Source organism: Lepidochelys kempii, chromosome 18, assembly GCF_965140285.1.
Source record: "Lepidochelys kempii isolate rLepKem1 chromosome 18, rLepKem1.hap1, whole genome shotgun sequence".
Taxonomy (NCBI): domain Eukaryota; kingdom Metazoa; phylum Chordata; order Testudines; family Cheloniidae; genus Lepidochelys; species Lepidochelys kempii.
This window is the reverse complement of record NC_136397.1, coordinates 9,895,476-9,920,054: the sequence shown is the minus strand read 5'-3', so window position 1 is coordinate 9,920,054 and position 24,579 is coordinate 9,895,476. Positions and strand designations below refer to the sequence as shown.

The 24,579-nt window shown below is 43.0% G+C and overlaps 1 protein-coding gene across 3 annotated transcripts in view; it reads left to right on the top strand.

The window, feature by feature from the left end:
* Nucleotides 1-24,579, top strand: part of TMCO4 (transmembrane and coiled-coil domains 4) — an 81,434-nt gene that overhangs the window by 34,750 nt on the left and 22,105 nt on the right. For all 3 annotated transcript variants that reach the window (XM_073316321.2, XM_073316322.2, XM_073316324.2), the window contains 5 exons: nt 1,344-1,508; nt 2,651-2,787; nt 7,405-7,489; nt 13,342-13,459; nt 16,221-16,338. In XM_073316321.2, the coding sequence (XP_073172422.2) occupies nt 1,344-1,508; nt 2,651-2,787; nt 7,405-7,489; nt 13,342-13,459; nt 16,221-16,338 (623 nt within the window). The remainder of the gene's footprint in view (nt 1-1,343; nt 1,509-2,650; nt 2,788-7,404; nt 7,490-13,341; nt 13,460-16,220; nt 16,339-24,579) is intronic.

Genomic DNA, 24,579 nt, shown 5'->3' with positions numbered 1-24,579 from the left:
GCACTGTACTATATTTGCCTTTTTTTTTTGTCTTTTTCGTCTCTGCTGCTTCCTGATTGCGTACTTCCAGGTGCAAATGAGGTGTGTGGTTGACTGGTCAGTTCGTAACTCTGGTGTTCGTAACTCTGAGGTTCTAATGTACCTCTGTCACATCTAGGTGTGGTCCCTTCTAGTCAAGATTGAGGCACGTTGGTAGGATATTGTGGTGGAAGTTTGCATGGCTTCTGCTAATGCTGTACTTATTCTGTGGCTGCCTCAGTATGCTATGCATTGTTCAGTAATGGAACAAGGAGTAGGTGACCGTAGTATTTTAGGAGGCTAAATTATACTATTCCTCTTTACAATTTAGCTGGCTTATATTAGAGTTGCTGGTGTCCCCTTCTGACCACTTAGCCCACACTTTCCCCCTCAGCTGGCAGCAAAATATTGTGCTGACAGGAATTGCTACTGCTCTTGATTTGCGTCTAAGAAAAACTTAGCCAAAGAAAAAGGGGTAGTAAACACACAGTTTGGGTCTCTAAATGGTCTTCATTCTCACTTTCAGACAGATCCATTATTTCAGTCTAAGCCTGCAAAACCCAAGTACCAGGAGGACAATTTACCGTAGCGTAGCATTTAGGACATTCACCGCAAAGTGGCGGAAAAGGAAAAGAGCCCCAAAATTGCAACAAAATTTATTAAGAGCATAGGAAGGGATCTGACAAGATCCTTAGCCCTGCTGCAAGATAGTGAGCACCCTCTGTTCTCATCGGAATCTCAGGGAAACTGTCTCCACTCATCACCTTCTCATCAGAAATGACTAACAAATGCATTTGAAAACACTATGAACAAAATCCTGCCATGTTCCTTCAACTACCTTGGGCTGCCCGCCCTTTGAGGTCAATCCAAATTTGGCCTAAATGAGGACACGGTGTGAACTATAGGATTTAGTCTTATCTTTGGTGATGGGAGGAAGGTCCTTAACTCCCATCATAATTAGCACTAATTGATCCCTTTTTGGCAGATTCCGCAGCAATCAAGGTGTGAATGGGCCACGGAAACTGAACCTGGAGGTGGTCCCTCCATATTGGAGGTAGCTGATCTGTTCTTTTGATAAACAAAAGCTCTCAGTCTCCAGTTTTGTCAATCCATCCTTTAACAACAAGAAATCCAGTTGAAATGAAGGACTTATGAAGATGTGTCCATCATTAATCGCATTTCAAAATATGATCCCTGAATAATTAAGCGGATTAAAGTATTCTGCAAATTGATATTATCATTCACTCCTTGTGACTCCTGTGGCCAGTCAACAGTTGCTTTTCCTCCTGTGAAACTGAATCCTTTGTGTTCCCATCCTTTCTTAGGCAGTTTCACAGCTCCATGGAGCAGCATGTTGCAGTCCAGTGAGCAGTACTGTCTGGCCTGGGAATCCAAGTACCTGATGGAGTTGGGCAACGCTCTGGATTCACTGCTCAATGGGTTTGTGAACATGATGGCTCAGGAAGCACTGAAGTTCACTGTATTGTCAGGTAAGACTCTGAGTTATACCGAGGCTGATTGGGTGCTGAATCTGCTGGTTTCAGCATTTGTGTTTGTTCAAAGAGGCCTTCCCCCAAATAGATGAATCTTTCATATTCATTTGTCGATTATCCAAGAAGCAGTGTCACTTGCAAACCTTGCATGTGTTGACCCTAATCCTGCAGAGATTTATGCACCTGCTTCATTTTATGCTCTGGAGTTGTCCTGTTGACTTCAAAGGAAATACTCCCCGTGGGCAAAGTGAAGCCCATCCATAAACAGGATTGAAGGCATAGTATTCCAGAGCAACCCTCATTTCTTTCAAACAATCTCACCATCGTTAGTGTGAGAGCCTGCTCTTTTAGAAGCTCCTATCATGTGGAACAGACTTCCTGGATCATTCCACATCATCAGTTTGTCATGGCATTTCAAATCTCAGCTGAAAAAGTCTTTCCTCCCTTACCCGTATGCCTCAGCGTTTCTTTCCCTCTGCTATTTATTATTGTAACTCTTATCTACGCGATTTTACTCTGTAAGGAGTTTTGGGATACAACTGGCACAAAAGACTATCCATATTGCATTGCATTGCATGCTTCATCCACAGCTTCCACGTGTGCAAACTGCATCCATACGGGATGCCTGCCTGCTTCCGTTACATCTGTCCCTACATTACAAAGCATTAAGTGCACATGCTCTGCTTGTGCACATTGTATCTTTGCATTATACTTGAATGCACTGTATTCCCTGTGTTCTGTATGTCCACGCACCATCCATGCACTATACCTGGACACATCATATCCAACATTCCTATGCAGATGACATCAATGCATTATAACCTCATGCACTGTATTCCCCATGTTGTACATGGCCAATTTACAGCTGAGTGCATTAGGTTTCTCCTGTTCTGCTTGAGCCCAGTACACCCATGCATTACACCTGAATGCAGTGTATCTTCCTGTGCACGTGACATTTAACAGATTCTGTCGTCTTTTTAATTTTGCAAAACCCACCTTAAATCAGTCTTAGGAAAGACAAGGTGACAGTGGCAAAGATGCAGTGTTTTTTACTCCACCAAACTGTCTGACTTTTGAAATTGTCCCAGACCTGCCCAGATGTGTAACTTTGATTTTCCTGTTTGCTTTGTACCTCTCAGGCATAGTGACAGCCCTGACATGGCCGACTTCACTTCTTACTGTTGCCAATGTCATTGACAACCCTTGGGGAGTGTGCCTGAATCGATCAGCTGAAGTGGGCAAACATCTGGCACAGATATTGCTCAGTCGACAGCAGGTAATTGGCTGAGGGTGCAAAAAATGGCTCCAGTTATTACAGCTGGAAGGGACTGATATCTTGGGGAAGCTCCAGGGGTCTGACGTTTTACAGCATGCTAGTGGAACAGCAGGTGGTATTTGTCCATGGGAAAGAAAATGAATTACAAGCTGAAGAATGGAAAATTGAGGCACGAGGGAGACCAGCGTGCAGGGAATGGAGGAGAACATGGGCTGATGAGAGGCTGCCTGCAAATGTTGGTTTAATTTAACCCAAACCTTTGCTAAATGCAGAAGAGGTCAGGCAGCAATCAGTCTAATAGAGAGCTCTGATAGCAAAAGAGATTGGAGCAGTCATTTGAAATGCTTCTACACCAATCCTTGTGTAACGCTGATAGACTCCGGTCGTCGGCGGGTGGGATCAAACCGGGGACCTCTGGAGCTTAGTGCGCGACCCTCTACTGCATGAGCTAAAAGCCACCTGCTGGTTCGCTAGGGCTGTAGAGCAGGCTCATTAATTGCTTTCTTAAGTGGTATCAGTGCCAGCAGATGGGACAGAGCACCACGCTTAGGAGGTGTGCGGGTTACACTTGCAAACAGGTCTTACAGGCAGAGTCCAGTACTGAAGGGCAACAGACAAAATCATTGCTGGGGAAGTTTAACATGAGACATACTATGGCACCTATATTTTGTCAAGCACCCATTTAGTGACACGCGAGGGTAATAACAAATCTACTTTTCACTGCCAGAGACCTGGATTCAGGTCTAACCCAAGTCAGGAGTGCAAATTGGTATGATTTGTCCACTGCACAAAATTACCATACCACTTGGCCCAATCTTGACAATGGGGGAGTGAAAGCAGAGGATGAGGAGGGGGAGAAAGAAAGAGAAAAGGCAGACAGCTGAAATACCCATCAAGAAGTAGGAGGCATCAGCGGAGTGGGGCGAGGAAAGAGTGCATAGCCCTTACCTGCACTAAGGACCAAATTCTGCTCTGAGCTATGTTAATATAAATCTGGAGTCATTCCAGTGAAGGCGCTGAGTCTTACTTCCTTACTAATCCCAAACTGTCACAAGCCTGGAAATTCACCAGGCTTCATTCTAAAATAATTATTCGTAAAACCAACCGTGGAGGGGAGAGGGGAAGTAAAGAACTGTCTTATTCTAGAGGCAGCCACCTTCTGCCAAGAGGAATTAAATTGGGCACAAATCCCATTAGCCTGAATTCTCCTCCACTAGCCCCCATTTCTATTAGGCACCCAAGCAAAAAGTTCTCGCACAATGATCCCTGCTTCCTCATGGCACTGAGGCAGTGGCATAGAACTGGCTGGGGGTGGCAGGGTATTAGTCAGATTCAGAAGGATGTTGTCTCCTCTAGGAAAGTACTTTGAAGGGGCCAAGGCACAATTATGTTGAGTGATTGTCTGCTCCTGCTGGGCCCTGCTGGAATAAAAGTCAAGGGAAAAGAGGGGAATAAAATGGGGAGCAGAGAGGGAAAGAAACAGAAATGCCTAAGACTAGAATAAACAAGAAGGAAAGGAAAAAGGAGCCAAACAGACACATGGGATGGATTGGCACTGAAAGAAACAGCTCAGTATAACCAGCCTTCCTGCCAAGTCGTCTTCTTCATCCCCAGCTAACAAACTTGAAATTAAACTTCTGCCCAGGTCCTACCATTATTTGCTATGAGTGCAGGCTGATCTCTGTGTTTTTCTTACAGCTACACTAGTCCAGTATCTATTGTAGATGAGCTATTCAGGGCCGAGAGGTAATGGGCGACATAGCCAGACACCGGAATGTCATAAATAACTCTGTGAAACAGGAGTGTGAGCCAACAAAGTTGATTTCTAATAAAAGCACAGTGCCCAAAAGGTAATAATAAAGGCCTGGTCTGAAGTAAAGATTTTCCCAAGGGCATGTGACATTGTCTTTTAGCTTTAGTTATGGTTAAAGCACAAAATCGTGCTGTGCTGGAGAACCTAAAACTAGTTAACAGGATGTTTCTGAACCCTATTATACCTGGTGTGCATTTAGCCCAAGGAGAAGGCACTTCTGACTGTTAAAATCCCTCTCTGCTTGATTTAATAGAAAATCCTATTAAAGGTATTTAAGATAAAATCTTGCTCATTGAAGTAGGATGCCCACATCACATTTTCATGATGACCCCAAGAGTAGCAGCCATCCGCCCTTCCAGCTAATGCTGCTTGAAATAATATTTGACAAAAAAAATTTCTGCCAAAAAATATGGCTTCATCAATTATTTTGCAGGAAGATGTTGCTTTTGACGCAATTTTCCAATGGGAAATTTCAGAGCAAACGAAAATGAAAAATTTTCGTTCAGTTTCCATTTGAAATTTTTATTTCATTTTGTGACTTTCAAAAACAGTTTGGTTTTTAAAATTTAAATTAGGGTTGTTAAACAATTAAATTAATTGCAATTAATCACGAGATTAAAAATAGTTTAATTGCAGTTTTAATTACACTGTTAATAATAGTGATTTAAATTTATTATAAATATTTTGGAATTTTTTTCTGTATTTTCAAATGTATTGTTTTCAATTACAACACAGAATGCAAAGTGTTCAGTGCTCACTTTATAGTAATATTTTATTACAAATATTTGCACTGTAAAAAAGATAAAAGAAATAGTGTTTGTCAATTCACCTCATACAAGTACTGTAGTGCAATCTCTGTATCATGAAAAATGTAGAATTTTTTTACATAACTTCACTCAAAAACAAAACAGTGTAAAACTTCAGCACCTACAAGTCTACTCAGTCCTACTTCTTGTTCAACCAATCACTAAGACAAACAAGTTTGTTTACATTTACGGGAAATAATGCTGCCTGCTTCTTATTTACAATGTCACCTGAAAGTGAAAACAGGCTCCCAGATGTTATCTCTCTTGGTAGAGACCCTGCTTTCTGACCAGGTTTTTCCACACTGCATAGTTGCCTGCCTGTACACAGTTGCCTGCAAGCCACAGTGCCTAAACAAGCCAGCTTCTGCACTTGGTTCTCTCTCCAGAAGCTATGAATAGCATAATGTGTCACAGTTACAAGTTACCACACAGTTCTTTATAAGCAACCACATTTATTCTTAAGGTGAAAGCATTGCAGAGAAAACATATGAAAACAGTATATGCATACATGCATGTTAAAAAGCTTACCAAAGTTCATCCCATCTCCAACCTCGGTTCTGGTTCGTGTCAGTCCTTCAAAACCCAGAAATGGGTTTTTTCCATGACTACAAGTTCATAGCGATCTCAGATTCAGAACCAGAACCACCAGTTCAGTCTTTCCTTTATGCATCTTGGGCCTTTGATCTTGGCCTCATGTATCGCATGAACAGCAGACAGTGACTCATTCCCCAAGGCATAGCTTCAAAAGGCTGGGGTTTTGCATAACCGGAGGTGGGGAATTTGCATTCAGTTCTCCCGAGATAGATATTCCCCAGGAAAACCCCCATAACATTTTCTGTTCCAAAAGACCATTCTTGCCTGGCACATTGTTCACAATAGTCCTTTGAACCCCCAGGACTCACATCTGTCACATCTCCCACCTCAAGAGGTTACATAGAATCCTGGCGCACAATAATACACCATTCATTTCATACAATGGACCCCCAGAGACACTTAAATTTAATTAAATAAGGTCTCCCAATGATATTGCAGGAAATTGCCATATCTGTCACACAGACCACCACAAATCCCCAAGACCAAAGTTGGGAACCTCATTAACAAATGTCCAACACATGCTCAGTAGGAGTTGAATCCTCTAAACAGTTCCCCATCAAACCAGCATTAGCTCTGGTTTATCTGGATTAAGTTTAAACCAACTTGCTCGCATCCATATCTCCTCTTGGCTAGTGCTGGTAAAACATCTGTTAATGGTGGCTATATATGCATACACCCCACTATTTACCTTTTCATGGAAATTGACTGGCTGGCAGTGTTACAAGCCATGGGAGCCTATTTCATCTGCCAGGTCTATTAACCCCGCAGGCATCAGAAAGGCATGGCACTGCATTTTCATCTTCATCTCTGCCAAAGATGTCATTACATTTCATTTCTTGGTGGTTGGGAGCCCCGAAAGAATGCTTTTGTAAGGTGGAAACAAGTTTCTCTCCTTGCTAGGAACATGGCAGCAGTTGCTCTAATGGTATTTTTAATACCATTAATAATAATAGCCCTGAAATTAATTGTTTGGGGTTGGACTCGATTTTCTGCCTTGAAAATGTTACTCATTTCCATGTTGTTATATGGGGTTTTGCCTTCTTTAAAATTAAAATAGTGGGGGTAAGGTGCAATGAATAGCAAATGGGCCATTCAATGAAAAGGAGCTTCCTTAGACAATGTGTGAGAAACTTGATATTAATAAAGCACGAAGAGTGCATTTGGACCCTTATCCAGCAAAGGACTTAATTTAAGTTAAATGTAACTGTGTTTAACTTTAAGAACATCAGTAATATCATTGAAGTCAATGGGACAGCTCACATACTTAAAATTCAGCACATGCTTATATGATTTGCTGCATCAGAGCCTAGGCACCTCCACTGGCCAGCCCTTTCTTTCCAGGTCTAGCAGAATGTTTGACAGCTGTACCATCCTCATTTGTGCCTGTGCCTCTTTGTTCCCTAGGGCAAACGACCTGTCACTTTGATTGGCTTCAGTCTGGGCGCAAGGGTCATTTACTTCTGCCTGAAGGAGATGGCTCAAGAAAAAGGTAGAGTTCAAACATTTAACTCTCTTATTTATTTTTTCCATCACCTTTTTTTATGAATTTAGTGCTGGTAGAAATTATCGTGCCAACAGCTCTGGAGATCAAAGTCCTCTAGAATAGCCACAGAAGGACAGCACAGCCACGTGGCATTGCCTTCATGCTTCACAGCCTGACCCTGATGGACAACCTCTAGGACAACCTCACAATACAGACTACTCCGGTCCGTAGCAGAAATAACCTGTGAGGGGGCTGTGGACCCATGGAAGGATGTAGACATGCTGAAATGTATGAACCACACCTCCAGGCCTTGCATCCTGCCCTGGGATACTCCTCCCCAGCTCTGGCTGCAGAGAGTCTGTGGAGCAGCATCTCTGTGGGTTTGGAGGGAAGCCTGAGTCAGCATGGATAGTTTCTACCCCATTGATCCCCACCTGGCCACAGCACTTGGATTATGTGCATTCCAAGCCAGTATGTGGCTGAGGGTATTTACTTCCTGAGGTGCAGCCTAAATAGAAACCTACAAAACAGTTCTGAAATATGTTCAGAATTGAATTCTGCTGTCTCCGGTGTAAACCTGGAGTAACTCCACTGACTTAAGTAGTTACTTCATATTTACACCAGTGTAACTGAGAGCAGAATTTGGGCCTCCATCTGCAAACAACACTCTTAACGTTCTGTGACATTTGTCTGGTGGATCAGTCTGTGAGCGGCCCACGCTTCGCTGTGAACTTGGCAGAAGATGCTTCACCTTTATTGGAAGCTCTCTGTAGCTACTGTATCTGATCCCATGAGTCGTCCCTCCCATTTAAGTCATTGAAATGCCACTGTCGTCAGCTATTTTCATGGTAATTTTTCCCTAAAGTCAAGCATAAAACCATCTGTCAATTTGTTACCAGTTGTGGTTTTGTTTATTAATAGATTCTATTCTTAATTTAGAAAAGGAATCAAGTCATTCTGATCAGTTGATGTAAATTGCATGTTGGAGTTGAGTCAGTAGTGTGTGCGCTGCTTATCCCTCCCCCTACCTAGCCAATTTTATTAATTAACATTTGCCCTCACAGAATGTAGCTAATAAGTAAGGAGCTTTACACTGGCAAACATTCATTAGTAGGTGTTGGCAGGTGGAGCAGATTAAACCAGCATGAGAGGCGGAGGTCAGCTTCCTTTCCGTTTACAGCTGCGTGCCAGGACTGTGTTTCTGGTTTAGGGTGCACAGCCACATAGAGTGAGGTACCCCTGAAATACAAGAGGCCAAATTCTAGTCTTTGTAGCACCAGACTGTATCCTAGTGACTTGATTAGAATCACTCTGAATTTACCCTGGTAGAACTGAGTTCTGAATCTGGCCCCAGATTTACTCTTTTCTCCTCAGTGCCTGAAAATGTCGAGGCTGTAATGTTTTGAGGCTTTCATTAGCCGTTAATAGCCCTGCAGTCTCTCTCAATGAGACTGCACAGCACTATAGCTAAGTAACAGGTGAAAGGGAATCGTTAGGGGCTGTCTGGTTATTTGCCATTCTAAAGAAATCTGAGCATCATAAATACATCTTGAGGCAGCCCCCCCACGGCACATTGATTTTCAGTCCTTTAATTGAATTATGAAAGCTGAGCTGTTTGTGGGATTAAAAGCAACGTGTTTAGTGCAGATTGCCAATGCATCCTTCCAGTTCCAAGCAAGCCACAGAAGGAATGGAGCAGCCACCTGGGACATCTGGGTCTGGACTCTGAAGATGCATACATAATAAGTACAAGGCCCAATCTTGCGGGCCTTTTTTTATACAGTCTTAGTGGCAGTTTCATGACAATATAAGAATAGAATGTGTGTGAAGGGTTGTAAAGAGCTTCAGAGGACAGTGATGAAAATTCATAGACAAAAAAGACATCCATATCAGGAGACATTAAAAAGATTGTGACAACCATACAATGGGGGTAAATGAGATGCGGCATGGTGGAAGTATATTAAAATGACATAGAGAGAAGGTCAGTCCAGAGATCCTAATAACCCTTTCTCTTAAAACAAGATCAAGGGCTATCCAATGAAACAAAAAGACAAACAATTAAAAACTGATAAAGGAAATACTTAGCAGCAGAATGCTTAATTAATTTGTGGAACTGCCCAGGTTGATATTTGAAGTCAGAAGCTTCATGGGAGTAAAAGAAGGATTATGCACGTACATCTGGTACTGGCCACTATCAGTGACAGGATACTGGACTAAAAAGACCACGGGTCTGATCTTGTATGGCGGTTCCTATGTTCCTAGATGATTAATAAGTATATCCATAGTTAAACTAGGGAGGGTAAAAATTGATGATGTATCTCAGCCCTAGTACTTCAGAACATAAGCCAAGATGGCTTGGGTTTAGGAGGAAGTTCATTCATTGGGCAGGTTATTGCATAATTGTCCATCACGGGGCTTTTGTGCCTTTCTCTGAAAGCTCTGATGCTAGCTGCTATCAGAGATGGGGGTAAGCTAACTGTGTGAGCTGCTGGTCTGGTCCGGTATGGCAAGCCTGTGGTGCTCCGGGATGGAAAATGGTACCTGTGCATTCTCTGGGGACTCAAGTTAAAAATAAATGATATTTTTGAGTGGCCGTTTCAAACGTTTTGTTTCAGCTTACTAATTACATTACTTTGCTAGGCAGGTTTGTCAGCTCGCATTAAATGAGTAGTTTTTAAAATAGTAGTAATACTTGTAAATAATTCCTCACATGTATATCATCCTGAGGAGCCCAATGAGCTTCACAAACTCTAAGTTACAGCAACACTGCAGTGCAGCCAACCAGCATTCCCAACAGTGTGAGGAGGGGAAATACTGCCCAAAGATACCTGGACGAACCCCTGTCAAGGCAAAACCTTTAAGTGCGTGGGATTGTTAAGGCACCAGAGAGCAGACACGACCTTGGCTTCTAAGATGTCATCAGAAACCAAATCACCTGTCAGACATCCAGTGCTGACACTGTTTGGCTCATCTAGACCTCAGTGCAGGACAGCACTTATTTATGTTTTTGACTTAAATCCCACTGGAGAGCTTAAATCCCACCTAAGTCAATGGGTACATCTACACAGCCCACAGGGGTGAGCCTCCTGGCCCCAGTCAAGAGACTCAGGCTAGCGGGGCTCATGGCAGTGCTCTAAAAATAGCTGTGTAGCCAGCGCGTTGAAGTTGTGGTTCAGGCTGGAGCTCAAGCTCTGAAGCCTAGGGAGGGGGTGGGCTTCAGAGCCTGAGCTCATGTCCACTGTTCTGAAGTTTTAAGCATCACCTAAGTGATGCGTATGTCTTGAACTTTCCCCTCTACAGAGGGGTGGATTTCACGAGAACGGCACACTAGTTCCCTGTGTGTTTAACACTTCCAGACCGGGGAACGTGGCAATATCTCTCCCGGCTTCCAGAGACTGGTCGGAGCCCAAGGCTCAGAGTGCATCGCATGGGCCTTTTCCAAGATGATTTGCCTGTCAGTTGGCAGTTATTGCCTCACGACAAGCAAATACAGCTGCTTTCATTGCAAAAACCCTTTTTAGTAGCTAAAGGCAATGGAAATTGCCAATCCTTGCCCCATTACTCTCCTATCGCATCCCAATACAGAGTTGTGTCTTATCTACTAAGAAGTTGGCCAAGTGGAATAAAAGCCTTTTTTTCTTTTTACACATCCTGCCAGAATTAATGATGTTCATGAGTCAGAGGCAGAAGGAGGCTGTGAAATGTATTATTCCCAAGGGGGGTTGACTGAGGTAGAATCTTTTCTTTTCTCCTATTATCTAGAATCGTTAATTTTTCTTTTCCCTGTGCACATGGGCTTTATTATTCCTTATCAGTATAAACAATTTGTAGCCCACGGGATAGGTATAATTAACTGGCATTGTAGTAACTATGCAGATCAGTGATCTATATTCTTAAGCGTCCCTCTTCCTCCACAATCATTCAAAAGAAATGCATACACAGCCAAGATTGAGCATCTTCATTTCAAACAGGAACTGAATAGTGCAAGGGAGGGAAAGAAACCAAACCTTCCAATGGTTAGCTCCGGTCTTCAGGAACCTGATATATGAGCTGCTTATTCTTGCTCTTTCAATTGACCTTACGCTAGAGACATGGACTTTATTATCCTGGCTAGAATTATTGCCCTGTCCACATGGCTCTGTTTTTTTCATTACCCGTTTACTGTGAAAGCAGTAGTCTCATTGCCTATCAAGTTAAGCTGACAAAATCGAATCACTGTTCTTTTTTTATTATTATTTGTGTGAAATTTGCTTCATAATTAAGAAATAAAACCAACAGAACGCATTTCAGATTGTCATCGGGGGTTGGAATTTACATCATAGTAAAACGGTGTACAATAATGCTTCACTGCAGGGAGCACCGGGTTATTACTGCTGTTAGAGAAAGGAAATCAATGGCATTGATTAAAAAGCTATCCAGGCAGCATCTCCTTGGCCATGATTTCACGTGGTTTTTAATTGCTTTCACATTTATTACCTCATAATCCCAATCCCCTATTCTACAAACCAGGTACACTCTCCTGAAAATGACCAAAACCTACGTATGCTGAGCTGCGCTTTCCAAAGGTCAAGATTCTGGTTTTGGCAGAATAAGCTCTTCAGAGCAGGGACTGTCTTTTTGTTCTGTGTTTGTACAGCACCTAGCACCGTAGGGTCCTGGTCCATGAGGGGGGCTCCTAAATGCTACCACAATACAAATTAATAATAATAATATATATGGGACTCCAGCTGAAAGATGGAATTCCCAGTCATATCAACAATTACTATATTGGAAGGCACTTTACTGTCCCTTTTTCACAACTCTACATAAACAGAAAGTCAATTGTTAAAATTGCACCTTCTTTTTTGATACATACTATGTAATCAAACATTTATATCTATTGTTTCCGTAGACCTAATATGCGCTCATGCACACACGTTCGGATTTTAGTTTGCTTATTAGGAGTTGATTTCAACTTTCTCTAACCTGGGGGGCTCTGGAAAGTGAACTAAAAACCAGAATCTTTGTGTCCCATCCCCAGACTGAGACTGCCTTGTGGAGCTCTGTCCTGGTAATAGTGAATGTATCATAGCACGTATTTTTTTTAAAAACATTTTTATTGAAAAGCACAGAAGTGCTGCCCATCTTTCTCATTCCATCGCTTGCTACTACTGGAATTCGTTAGGTGCAGTTTGTCCACTAAGAATAAAAGAGGAGCGTTAATTTTGATCAGACTCCACACACCTTTTGAGCAGATTGTACCCAGAGAGTAATAAGAGCTAAACTGCTTCAGAGCTGTTGATTGGGAATTACCACTAGGAATTCTGTTGTCCTGGTGTTGAGTCTGTTGTTGTGCATTCAATGGACGAATGCATTAGCAACTTTCAGGTTTATTGAACTTAATTATACATTTGTTTCAGTTGTCTCACTTGGCCCCTCATTCCATATATTGTGAAACAATACCAATCTCATACTGACTCTATTGATTGGCAGTGTGAGAGGAATCTTCCACACTGCTGCTTGTACGATACCTGCTCTGTGACAAGAGAACTTCACTCCCCATTGCTGTCAGCCTGACACCTTTCACAATTGCCAGGACCCTGATTTTGATAGATGCTGGGCTCCCATTGGCTTCAGTTGGAACTGTGGATTCTCCATGCCTCTGCAGATCAGACCCGAGATCTTTTTACTTTATCTTGACAAATGAATCAACAGAAATAAAGTATTTCTCCAGCGTAAGTGAACTACACTAAATACACTCTCATCCCTCGGAGGGCAATTCTCACTTGTCTGTATCGTACATAGATGCATTTTCTGAGCTGCCTTCCAAATCCAAGTAACACCCTTTGTCTTGTGGGGGGCTGTTCCCATCTTTATAGATTGTGAGGGGATCATCGAGGATGTGGTCCTGCTGGGAGCTCCAGTGGAAGGAGAAGCCAAGTACTGGAAAGCTTTCACAAAGGTGGTGTCGGGCAGGATCATAAATGGCTATTGCAGGTCTGTACATACACAACCCCAACGTCTCATTATGGCTGGGTCACTGTTAGTGGATCTTTTATTTATTGCTTTTGAACATTTTGACAGACCCAAAGATTGAAGTATTAAGGAGCTCTCAGTAGAGAACCATTTTCTTTAGAAGTCATTGCGTCCATTACTTGGATTTGAAAGTCTTCAGGAGGCAACATAAGGCTGTTCTGTCTTGGGCTTTGATTAGCTATTTACTATTTATGGTGAATCTTAGACTGGAAGCCTATGCATATTAAGGACTTAGTATTTGGGGACTGTATTTCATTTATATTTCAGTCTGCTTTACGACACTCTGGCAGTGTAGAGGGGCCTCAGACAAGGTGTAAATGTAACTTACATCCACCCTTAAAACTGTCAGAGTGGTGCCAAGGTGTAAATGAGAATCCAGCTCTTAAATTCACAGGGGGTATGTCTACACTACAGCAGCACTGCAGTGTAGATGCTTCTTATGTCAACAAGGGGTTTTTCCATCGATTGTACGTAATCCACCCTCTCGAGAGGCAGTAGCTAGGTCAACAGAAGAATTTGTCCATCAGCCTAGCTGCATCTACAGTGGTGGTTGGATCAACGGCCTTGAGCAATATAGCTTAGGTCGATCTAATGTTTAGGTGTCAACCAGGCCTGAGAGTTAATTCATGGAATTACTTGTTTTTAACATATGTTAAAGCACCTAATTGTCAAAACCTTAACGATGATGCAAATGTATCTACAAATAAGTATATGCAGAGAGAGAGGTGTGTGTTAATATCAAATATATTCTATTATTTTACATACCGTAAAACAATCAGAAGAGAGAAATTAAAATCACAGGCACTTGAGATTAAAACAAGAAATCTTCATTACTCCCATCCGTATGGCTGAGCTGAGAGATGCTGCTTTTGTTAATTTTGTATTGCTGAGGTTTCAGAGATGCAGGCTGTTTATGCAAATTACTGCATTTCTTCCTGTAACATAGTAAAAAAGCAACTGCTGTCTCCTGTAGAGTAGTTTCTGGGGGATGTTTCTGTTTTCCTCCAGGAAACCATTAATGATTAGCAATTTACGTGTATAACTGAATTTGCTATACTGACTATAGATCATTCCAGAACTGCAAGACAACCTCTACTTATTTCAGTGCAGAAAGCATAGTATATTCATTTCCTGTAATGTAAGAGAGAGAATCTTGTTATCGTTTCAGAGCTTGACTGAGCTACTGAAATAAAACGGGCTACATGTATATAATTCAAGTTAGTCTCTTTACTTTGGCAGCCCATATTTCGACTGTTCAGCAAACAGAGGGTTAATAAATTACAGCTCAGTGACACACAAACAGGAGTGAGCAGGCGATGAGGTTCCAGATAAATATCCTAGTACATTTAATCTCTAAAATCCCATGGGATGCTGTAGGTGAGGAGCACCAGGTCCACATGAAGGGTGATGTGAGATGCTAATTGGAGAGCTATAGGGAGGATTTTGGTGAGAGAATCTGAAACATGAATCAGGAAAATACGTTATTTCCTGATAAAACATTCACATGGGTCTGGAGATGTGGTGGTTCCCTGCCTTGGTGTTTGCATAAATATTGAGCCAGAGGGTGGTGGATCGGGAGTAACTTCACGGAAGTTTGTGAACTTACATTGGTGTAAAACGGGTATGAGATCAGAATCAGGCCCATTTACTTGAGTTTCAGTTCATAGAAGTTCGCACCTCTCAACATTGACGTTTGAATGAACCCAACATCTCGAAGTGAAAGCCAGTTGAAATTGCTACATTGGATTTCATATCATCCAAACTACCAATGTCCTGCGATCTCCCTGGAATACCATAAGTCAAGCCATGTTTGCATGGCTAGACCTTTCAGACAATCTGATCTGAGTAATGAGTTAGCAACAAATACAAAACCAAGTGAATTTCATGTGGCCTCGGGAGTGTTGCACACATTTCACATAGCTCCATGTGGGCTTTATTCACATCTGATAGTCAAGGACAGTGGTGAGTGAACAGGAACAGCTGGAAGTGGTAGCTCTTAGAGTAAAATTCACCTGTGCAGAAGGCCAGCACAAGGTTTTGTACACCACTGCAGTCCCACTTAAGCCTTCATCATCGAGCTCAGCTGGATGTAAGTGATGTACAGGCTTTGTGCCAGTTCTCTGCACTGGGGAGAATTTCACCTTTCCCAAGTGCCATAGGGTACAGCGTGTAGTCATTTTATGTAATCTTTAGACTAACCATGCCATCTCTACCCAACCACCCAATAATGGAAGCACGATCTTGCCACTTCTGCTATTAAAACCTTATATTTTTACAGCACCTTTAATCCAGAAAGATCCTAAATTACTTTATAAGTTGCACATATGTCAGCAGCCACAGTGCCTGTGCTGTACACGTTTACAGATGCTACAGGTGGCAAACTTCTACGTGTTAACGTATTGCAAGGAGATTGTCCAATAGCTGAGTTAAGCACTGTCTCCCTGTGAATCTGAAATAATTTTAAAGGACTTGATCCGGAAGCCTCTACTCATGGGAGTAAGTCCTGGTGAACTCAGTGAGGCTACTCATGTGAGTCAGGATTACTCCTAAAATTTTTACAGTTATACCCCAATTATTTTATCCAGCATGATATTCCAGTCTGGTCTGGGTATCTGCCTGGTCCTGTCATCTCTATCTTTTCCTATGTTCCCTGAATGTCTTCATGCATTTTATCAGTCTTCCAGCAAGGCTTATTAATACTTCTGTTTCATTTTCCTCGTAGGGGAGACTGGCTGCTGAGTTTTGTCTACCGGACCTCCTCTGCTCAGCTCAAGGTTGCAGGCCTTCAGCCAGTCATCCTGGATGATAGAAGGATGGTTAATATGGATCTTTCATCTGTAGTGAGTAGCCCTCTTCATTTCCTTAGTATTTCACTCCGTCCTTACCGGTGATAGCCTTGTGCTCATCTTCCGTCCACCTAGCCATGTCTACACCAGGGACACTTAAAGCACAATATTTTTCACAACCCTGCGTGACGTAGCTAGGTCAATATTATTTTTAAGTATAGATCAGGCCTAAGAAGAGTGAATGACTTTGTGTAGTCTCTATTCTTCCCTCTATATGTGCACAAACCTCGCGGCCCCATGACTTTACCATAAACTCCATGTCAGATAAGCCTTAAGTCTGGACCGACACCTAATGGAAGCTAGAACCTGAATGTTATTTAATGTTGTAGGGACTATTTTGTTTCTATTGTTGCTTTTTTAAAAAATTCTGTAACATCCTGCATGGGAGAAAATAGTGTTTTTATCCCATCAGATCCTACAGGAGTGGCATCACTTTCAGAAAGACAGTGTGGCCTGGTGTGCTATCTACACTTGCCCTAAACTCAAACACTGAGGCCCAGTGGTGCTGAAACTAGAGGTGCCGGGAGTGCTGCCGCAACCCCTGGCTTGAAGTCGTAATAACAAACACCAAATACACGGTTTCCATCATCAGCACCCCCACTATAAAAGTTGTTCCAGCACCCCTGCTGAAACTTGATCTACGCTTAAAAACTGAGTGCCATAGTTACGTTGACGTAACCCCAAACGTAGACATGGCTACGTCAATGGAAGAAGTCTTCCCTCAACCTATCTACCACCTCTCAGAGAGCCCGATTAACGATATCAATGGAAAAACCCCTTCCGTCAATGTAGGAAGTGGCTACGGTATGGTGCGTCAGAGGCACAGCTCCCCAGCACTGTAGTGTAGACATGGCCTGAGCCTACTCCCCAACAGAATACCACACTTGTAAAATTGAACAACCACTTCATATTCTCATACAGCCCCTTCGCACTTGCGCACAGGTTACCACCAAAATATCTGCTTTCCCCTACCCACCATTAAACCCATAACTGCTTTCATATCCCACCTCACTACTAACAGTCCCCATGGCATGAAGACGCCAGTACCCTGTTACTTACACAACCTGCACCATTCTGTAATGAAATGATGCAGACTCAGCATACATAAGCATCTCTTTGCTTTGATGACACACACGGGAGATTCAGATCCTGATCTCCTAATATCACAATCACATCTCTATGAGGCTCCTCAAACGGATCCCCAGATCTCTTCATCTCATAATCACAGCTCTTCCAAGCTGCTCCAGCTTATTCGTCCACTATTCAGCACAGCTACACTAACACAGTGAACGCAGTTGGAGTGCCTGCAGATAATTCCCAGGAGCTATTGCCAACAGCAGGTTATCTTAACTTGGTATTTCCTGGTTCACAGAAGTTTGAGTTTTGCTGAACCTGACATTCTGGAAGGATGCGAACTATCACCGGGCGTCCTTAACTCTGCATTAACTAAGTTTTTGCTATTTAGTTTCCAATATGGTCAGAGACTGCTTGCAAACTATTAGTACTCTTGGGGACCAGGCACAGCAGCCTAGCCCAAGAAGGGAACATCTGCAAAGTTGCAGGGCCCCCCTACTTTGTGTCCCGTAATTCGAGCACCGCTATGAATAGGGGCCAGGAAGAACCTGCGGTCTCATCTAGCTGGAGCTTTTCATGGTCTTGAGCAAGTCATTTGGCCTTGTGCCTCGGTTCATCCAGCTGGCTTGTCAGGTTCACGGTTGCAGTGCTATAGCTGGGGTTAGTACGGCCGGATCTGAGCTTGGAGTTACAGAGCTCAGCGATATTTGTGGCTGGTTTGATGGCCTTGAATTTCTAGGGCTAGGTCACAGTTGTGGCTTAGTAGTTGGATGCTGAGTTTCCAGGGAACAGAGCAGGTTTCTGAGTTCTGTCCTGTAGATCAGGCATAAATTAGATTCCCCAGAGCTGTTTAGTGTTGTTAATGCTAAGCTGCTGTTAGGGGTGTAATATCTTCAGCACTATTCAGCTCGGTTGCCCGAAGCAATCTAATGACATAGATGCCTTCCCTTCCCTCCGGGTGACCTCCTCTGTGGATTCATAGATTATAAGGTCAGAAAGGATCACAGCGATCATCTAGTCTGACCTCCTGTATAACACAGGCCATAGGACTTCCCTAAATTAATTCCTGTTAAACAAGAGCAGATCTTTTAGAAAAACATGCAGTCTTGACTTAAAAAATAGCCAGTGATGGAGTGTCCACCACCACCCTGGCTAAATTGTTCCAATGGTTAATTACCCTCACTGTTAGAAATGTACACCTTATTTCCAGTCTGAATTTGTCTAGCTTCAATTTCCAGCCACTGGATTTTGTTACACTTTTTTCTGCTAGATTTACAAGCCCATTATCCAATGTGTATTCCCCACAGTAGGTACGTATAGACTGTGATCAAGTCACCCCTTAACCTTCCCTTTGTTAAGCTAAATAGATTTAGGCTCCTTGAGTCTATCACTGTAAGACATGTTTTCAACCCTTTAATCATTCTCATGGCTCTTCTTTGACCCTTCTCCAACATGCTTCAGATAATCAGGAAGAACACAGCTTCTTCACACACATTCACAGTAATCTTGGGATCACAGTCTACTATGACTGAGCTGTTTTTCTCCCCTGGCCTTTTGGGATGCTTGGCAGATCTGTGAAAACAAATCTAATAACAGACACTGTGTAATCCAGACTGCTTCCTCTGTCACTTCTCAAACTGTGACCTCTTCTGAGCACCACCTGCAAACTGGCACAGATTACTCTCGTAGCATTGCTCTGGAACCCCAGAAAATGTCTTAAGCACGTGATCAGTTTCACATTTTATGATGCGCAAACACATCAAGCCTGCAACTATTTAGCTGTTACCCACTCATTTAATTCATACTGACTGAACATTGCTGATCCCATTGCTGGAAAAATGCAGGACTGATGAGGTGTAGATAAAGTAGAGATGTCCCAGAGCAAAGTGTGGACAGCCTAGAAGGGACTGGGTTAACAGAGGCTCTTAGAAGCATATAAACCCCTGTGTGACATAGTTAAGGTGATATAAGCCCTGGTGTAGACCCCGCAAGGTCGGCAAAAGAATTTTCCCATTGCCTTAGTGACCCCCCTCTCAGAGAGGCGGATTTACTGCAATGATGGAAGCACCCCTTCTGTCGCTGTAGTAAGTGTCCACACTACAGCACCACAATGCTGCAGCTGTGCCATTGTACCGTTTCTAGAGTAGCCATACCCTTAATCCCTTGCTGTCTCTTGCTTTTCCCTGAAGAGCCCTTATCTGTTCGTTTTATACTTACTAAACTTCCAAAGCGGCAGACACCGCTGGGACTGACTCCCAGTGGCCTGCCTGCTTTCGCTGAAGAAGCCGTATGCACATTTAGGCTAAATGGGTGGCCCAAGCGCCGGGTCATCACCCTTCCACCGTTAGGCACCTGTGTACACACTGCGTGTATCCAGTAGAGAATCCCAACACTGCTGTCATGGCCTGCCGCTTCCATGATAGACCAGCCTTGCCTAACCTTACTGGAAAGCATGGAAAAGAGGAGCAGTCTTGAAAAAAAACAGAGTCTGGGAGACAGGAAAACAGTGAGTTATATGGGGCCTGCAAAGAAAAGCTTCAGAAACCAATGCTTTAACAAATGGCATGAAAGCAAAGGTTGTTTGCACTGCAAATGCAATGGAATAGGGTAGCATAAAGGTATATAGAGGTGTTCTCAACAGAATACTAGAAGTGTAGTGCTAACAAGGCACTTTACTACTTTCTTTTTACTTAATCGAGTGCAATAAATCCAGCTCTTTCTTATAAGATACAAAATCAAAACACCCTTTCTGCAGGTGTGGATGTTCGAACAAGTATTAAAGAGCCTCATTAGTACTAGAATCTACTCATTAGTAGTAGAATCTATGATTCTACTAGTGAACTAGTATCTTGGACTAGCTGGATTCCTTGAAGATTTCCTGACTCGGATCCATGAAAAAAGTTCAGTGCCACTGTCAGTTAGACGGTTGCTTTGTTTGAAACGTGGCTGACTGGTATCTCCACATCTCATTCTCATAAAGGTCCATGGGTATGGAAATAGCAGCAGGTCACATCATGCGGGAAGGGATAGCTCAGTGGTTTGAGCATTGGCCTGCTAAACCCAGGGTTGTGAGTTCAATCCCTGAGGGGGCCATTTAGGGATCTGGGGCAAAAATTGGGACTTGGTCCTGCTTTGAGCAGGGGGTTGGACTAGATGACCTCCTGAGGTCCCTTCTAACCCTGATATTCTATGATTCTATGCTAGCCCAGTACAATGCAAGTGATCTAATGCTGGACATTCAGTCTACCCTAGCAGAAAACACTGAGCCACAATTTCAATTCCTTTTATGCAGACAACGCAGCTTAAAACCAAGGTGTTAGATGTTTCTTAAAACGACGTGGGTGCCTGTTTCAGTGGAACAGGTTGCTTATTGCAACTTGCTGTAGCATTATCTCCCCACAGTTGCCCTGGTAGTCAATTTTAGCTCTAGGTAATTGAAAATAAATAGACCAGTTTGAGAGAAACCATGAAATAATAAAACACTTACGTTAATGCAGCACAGCAAATCAGAGTGTTTGCCTGTGTTTGCAGGGACTTGGCCCACTGAGGTGATTGCAGAGCCCACTGTGATGGGTCCTGAGAGCATAAGAAAGTACAGTTGATCCTCATCATCATCATATATTAAGCATCAAAGAAGCTGGTTGTGCTTTTATATTAAGCTCTCGTTGCTTTAGAGTAGAATAACGATGGGCTCCCTTGTTGCCTGCTTTCTAGCACGTCGAGCAGGCTCTGAACCGAGCCCTTCAGGCCGTTGGTCATTTCACATTTCTGTCCTGCCCTCTTGCAAAGCATCTCAGGATCCTGCAGAGAAACTATGTGAAAATATAAATGACAGAATTCTGGAGGAGGCTGGGAGTGCTTTGCAGTGGCAAGCTCTGCATCTGGTGAGGGCAGGAGTCCCCTGTGTCGTGCCAGCAGCAACTTCTGCAGGTTCCAACATTGGATGGGTTCAGAACAGATTTCTAGTTATGGTGACACAAGGCCATGGGACAGAGAAGGAGGGGAGGTTATCAAGGAGCAAAGTATGGACTTCAGGAAGGTGCTTCTTGCAAAATTCGTTCTAGCACCCTTCACGTTCAAGCCATCTCACAGTTTATCCATGGTGAGGGCCTGTGGGTCCTTTCAAACTTCAGAACTGTGCACAATGGTTAGAGTTTTCCTTTCAGTCTGGTGGGGGAGTGGGATGCTGGAGTCCAAGGGGCCTGATTCTTGCAGCTGTGACAATGTAAAGGAGTCTCAAAGTGCGTGGGATATAAGGGATATATAAAGGGCCTTCATGTAAATGAGAATCAGGGCCCAAGGTATTTAGCCTGTGTCTGTTTTGATTAATATGGTCTGCTTTATAGTTTCCATTTGTCATGCCAGGGCCCTCTCCTTTCATTCTCCTCCAAACTTTTAAGGCCTCATTTCTCTAAATCTGTCAGTGAGGAAACTAACAAAATGTCCTCCCACTCAGCAAATGAAGTTATAAAGCTTCCCGAGCGCTTACAATGAAACTGATTGGTTCAGCGGATTTATTTGACAGTAACTGAAACTGAGGAAGTAATTGAGTTGTAACATATTAGGCTGATTGCTGTTTGTTCAAGTGGGATGTTGGAGATTACATTTTACATTAGCATCTGAATATCGAAGAAATGTTGTTAAGAGTCTGAATGTAGGCAAAATGCTTTTCGTGTGGGCTTGGAAGTTACAGGCATTCGCTTAGGTTTCTTTAGGCAATTTTAATGTAACCAAAATCTGAGATGAATTTACAGGCATGAAAGTAGATCTGAAGGTCTGTGTCTGTAGGTCTAGTGATGAACTTCATGAAAGATGCAGGAAGTTAGTACTGCCATATTGTCAAAAGTGGGAGAAGGGCTATGCATATCTCTCTCCATATACTACCCCAATAAAAGAATCACAGATTATCCAGGGCTACAGAGTTTAATTTCTGCTTTACATACCCACATAAGCAAACCCCAATTTCCACTTTGGGCCAGTTGTAAAATATCTGTTATATAAAGTTTAAAGACCTTTAGCCACAATTAGGACTTGCATTGACCTTGAAATTCCCTGCTTTCCCATGCATGCAAATGGCAGCTGAATTCTCCTAGTCCTACTCTTTATCATTCAGATGTCACCTTCCTAGATGATATTGATGATTATTATTAATTTCTCTTAAGGTAGCACATAGAATGCCCAATTGAGATCAGGACCCCATTGTGCTAACCACTGTACATACACAGGAAAAGAGACGGTCTCTACCCTGAAGAGTTTTAAAGGGTTGATAGACAAGACAAAACTAAGGGTGTGAGGAGAAACTGAGGCAAGGAGCGGTGATGTGACTTGCCTATGGTTATATAGCAGGTCAGTGGCAGAACCAGTAATAAAACCCAAGTCTCCTGAGTCCCAGTCCAGTGTGCTACCCAGTGGACTCTACTGCTGTTTGTTAAATATCATTATGGATATAATTTTGTCACAGTAAAATTAGGCAAAATTCACAGAACAGTCATGGTAAAAATGTACAAAATCAGGGTATGGTCTTGGCAATATATTGTGTATCGCAGAGGCTTTGATGCTGACCCACAGGCTGAGTGACCCACTGAGGTGAGTCGGGGAATAGAGGTGGCACTCTGTCTCTGAGCCCTGCCGCCCAGAGCTGACGCCAAAGCCCGAGCCCCACCACCCGGGGCTGAAGCCAAAACTCGAGCCCACTGCCTGGGGCTGAAAGGGGAGCTCACAGATACCTCTTAAAATCATGAAATCTATGTTCTCCATGACGGAATCGTAGCCTTAATTACCATTGTAATAACAAAATAGAAAGAGGTGTTGTCTGAGCACCACACTGGGAGCCAGCTACTCCCGAGTTCTAATCCCAGTACTGGGACTAATTCCCACTGCAGCCTTGAGCAAGTCACTTCCCCTTTGTGTGCCTCAGTTTCCCCATCTGTAAAATGGATATAATAATGCTGCCATCAAAGGAAGGTCATAAAGATTCATCAATGATTACTGTGCTTTGAAGACTGAAAGCATGTCAGACCAGCTAATTATTATTACTCTGTCATTTAAGACCATTTTAAAAGCACTGATTTACCCTTCTTTGCAATAAGATGTAGTGATGAGATTTTGTGACCTGTTTTACACTCCGATGTTCCTCTAAAATTGGAGAAGTAAGAAAAGGCTGAATAAAAGAGCTCTGTTTGGAATATGCTGCACCAGACATCACCATAGCTGTGGCTTTTCCCCTTGAGATAATTACAAACCTTTTTTAACTTGCTCTTTTCTCTGCTGAAACTGAGCAGTGAAATGCCAGATCTGTGACAGTGATGATTAAAATGGAATTCCTGCTCTTGCCCTCCAAAACCTTTCTTAGAAGTGATGCCTTGTTACTGGGTCTCGAGTAGTTCCAGGGCAGCCTGGTTCACCACCTGTGTGGGCTCTTTGGATGCAGCAAACAGACAAAAAAGGCAGTGTTCTAACAATCTATTGATTTGGCACTTGTGTGATTCAGGCTTTTCCTCAAAGATGCATTAAACGGTGTTCTTGTCGTGGGCCCAAAACTTGCAGCAAAGAATGAATTCTAATGCTGAAATTCAGGTTTATTAAGGACCCTGGGGACTGAGCATGGAAGTGGGTTGCCTGGGTCTCGTTGCTCCCAGGTGGAATGACTTGTTTCAGATGAGCCATGCTGCCTTAGGCAGGTGTGACAGGAATGAATACAATCCAAAGAAGAAAAGCAAGAAAGGGAACTTGATTCAATCAGAAGCTAAACATTTCCCTGGATAGGAACTTGTAGAGATTCTATCACACTGCAGTAAGGAAAAGAAGCTAAAACCACCACTTCTTTGGTGATGTTGTGGGAGGGGGAGGGACCAGGGCAAAAAACATCACCAGGAAAATTTCATTAAGTCCCTGTAATGTCAACTTTGAGTCCAGCTTCAGTTCTGTTTCAGGGAAGTGCCAGCTCTCACAGGTTCTCAAAAGAGAATAGACTTGTGGTTACATTTCACAGGAATAGGTCTAAACAGCCCTATCTCCCCTCCCCCCCAGTCACTCACTCTCGGGGCTGCACGGAGTTTTTTGGGCATCTGGAGCACAATCTGAAACTGAGCAGCCCCCCTTCCAAAAAGGAAGGGGGAGGCCCCTGGTAGAGGAGTTGGAGAGCAAGCCCACCCTCAGTCA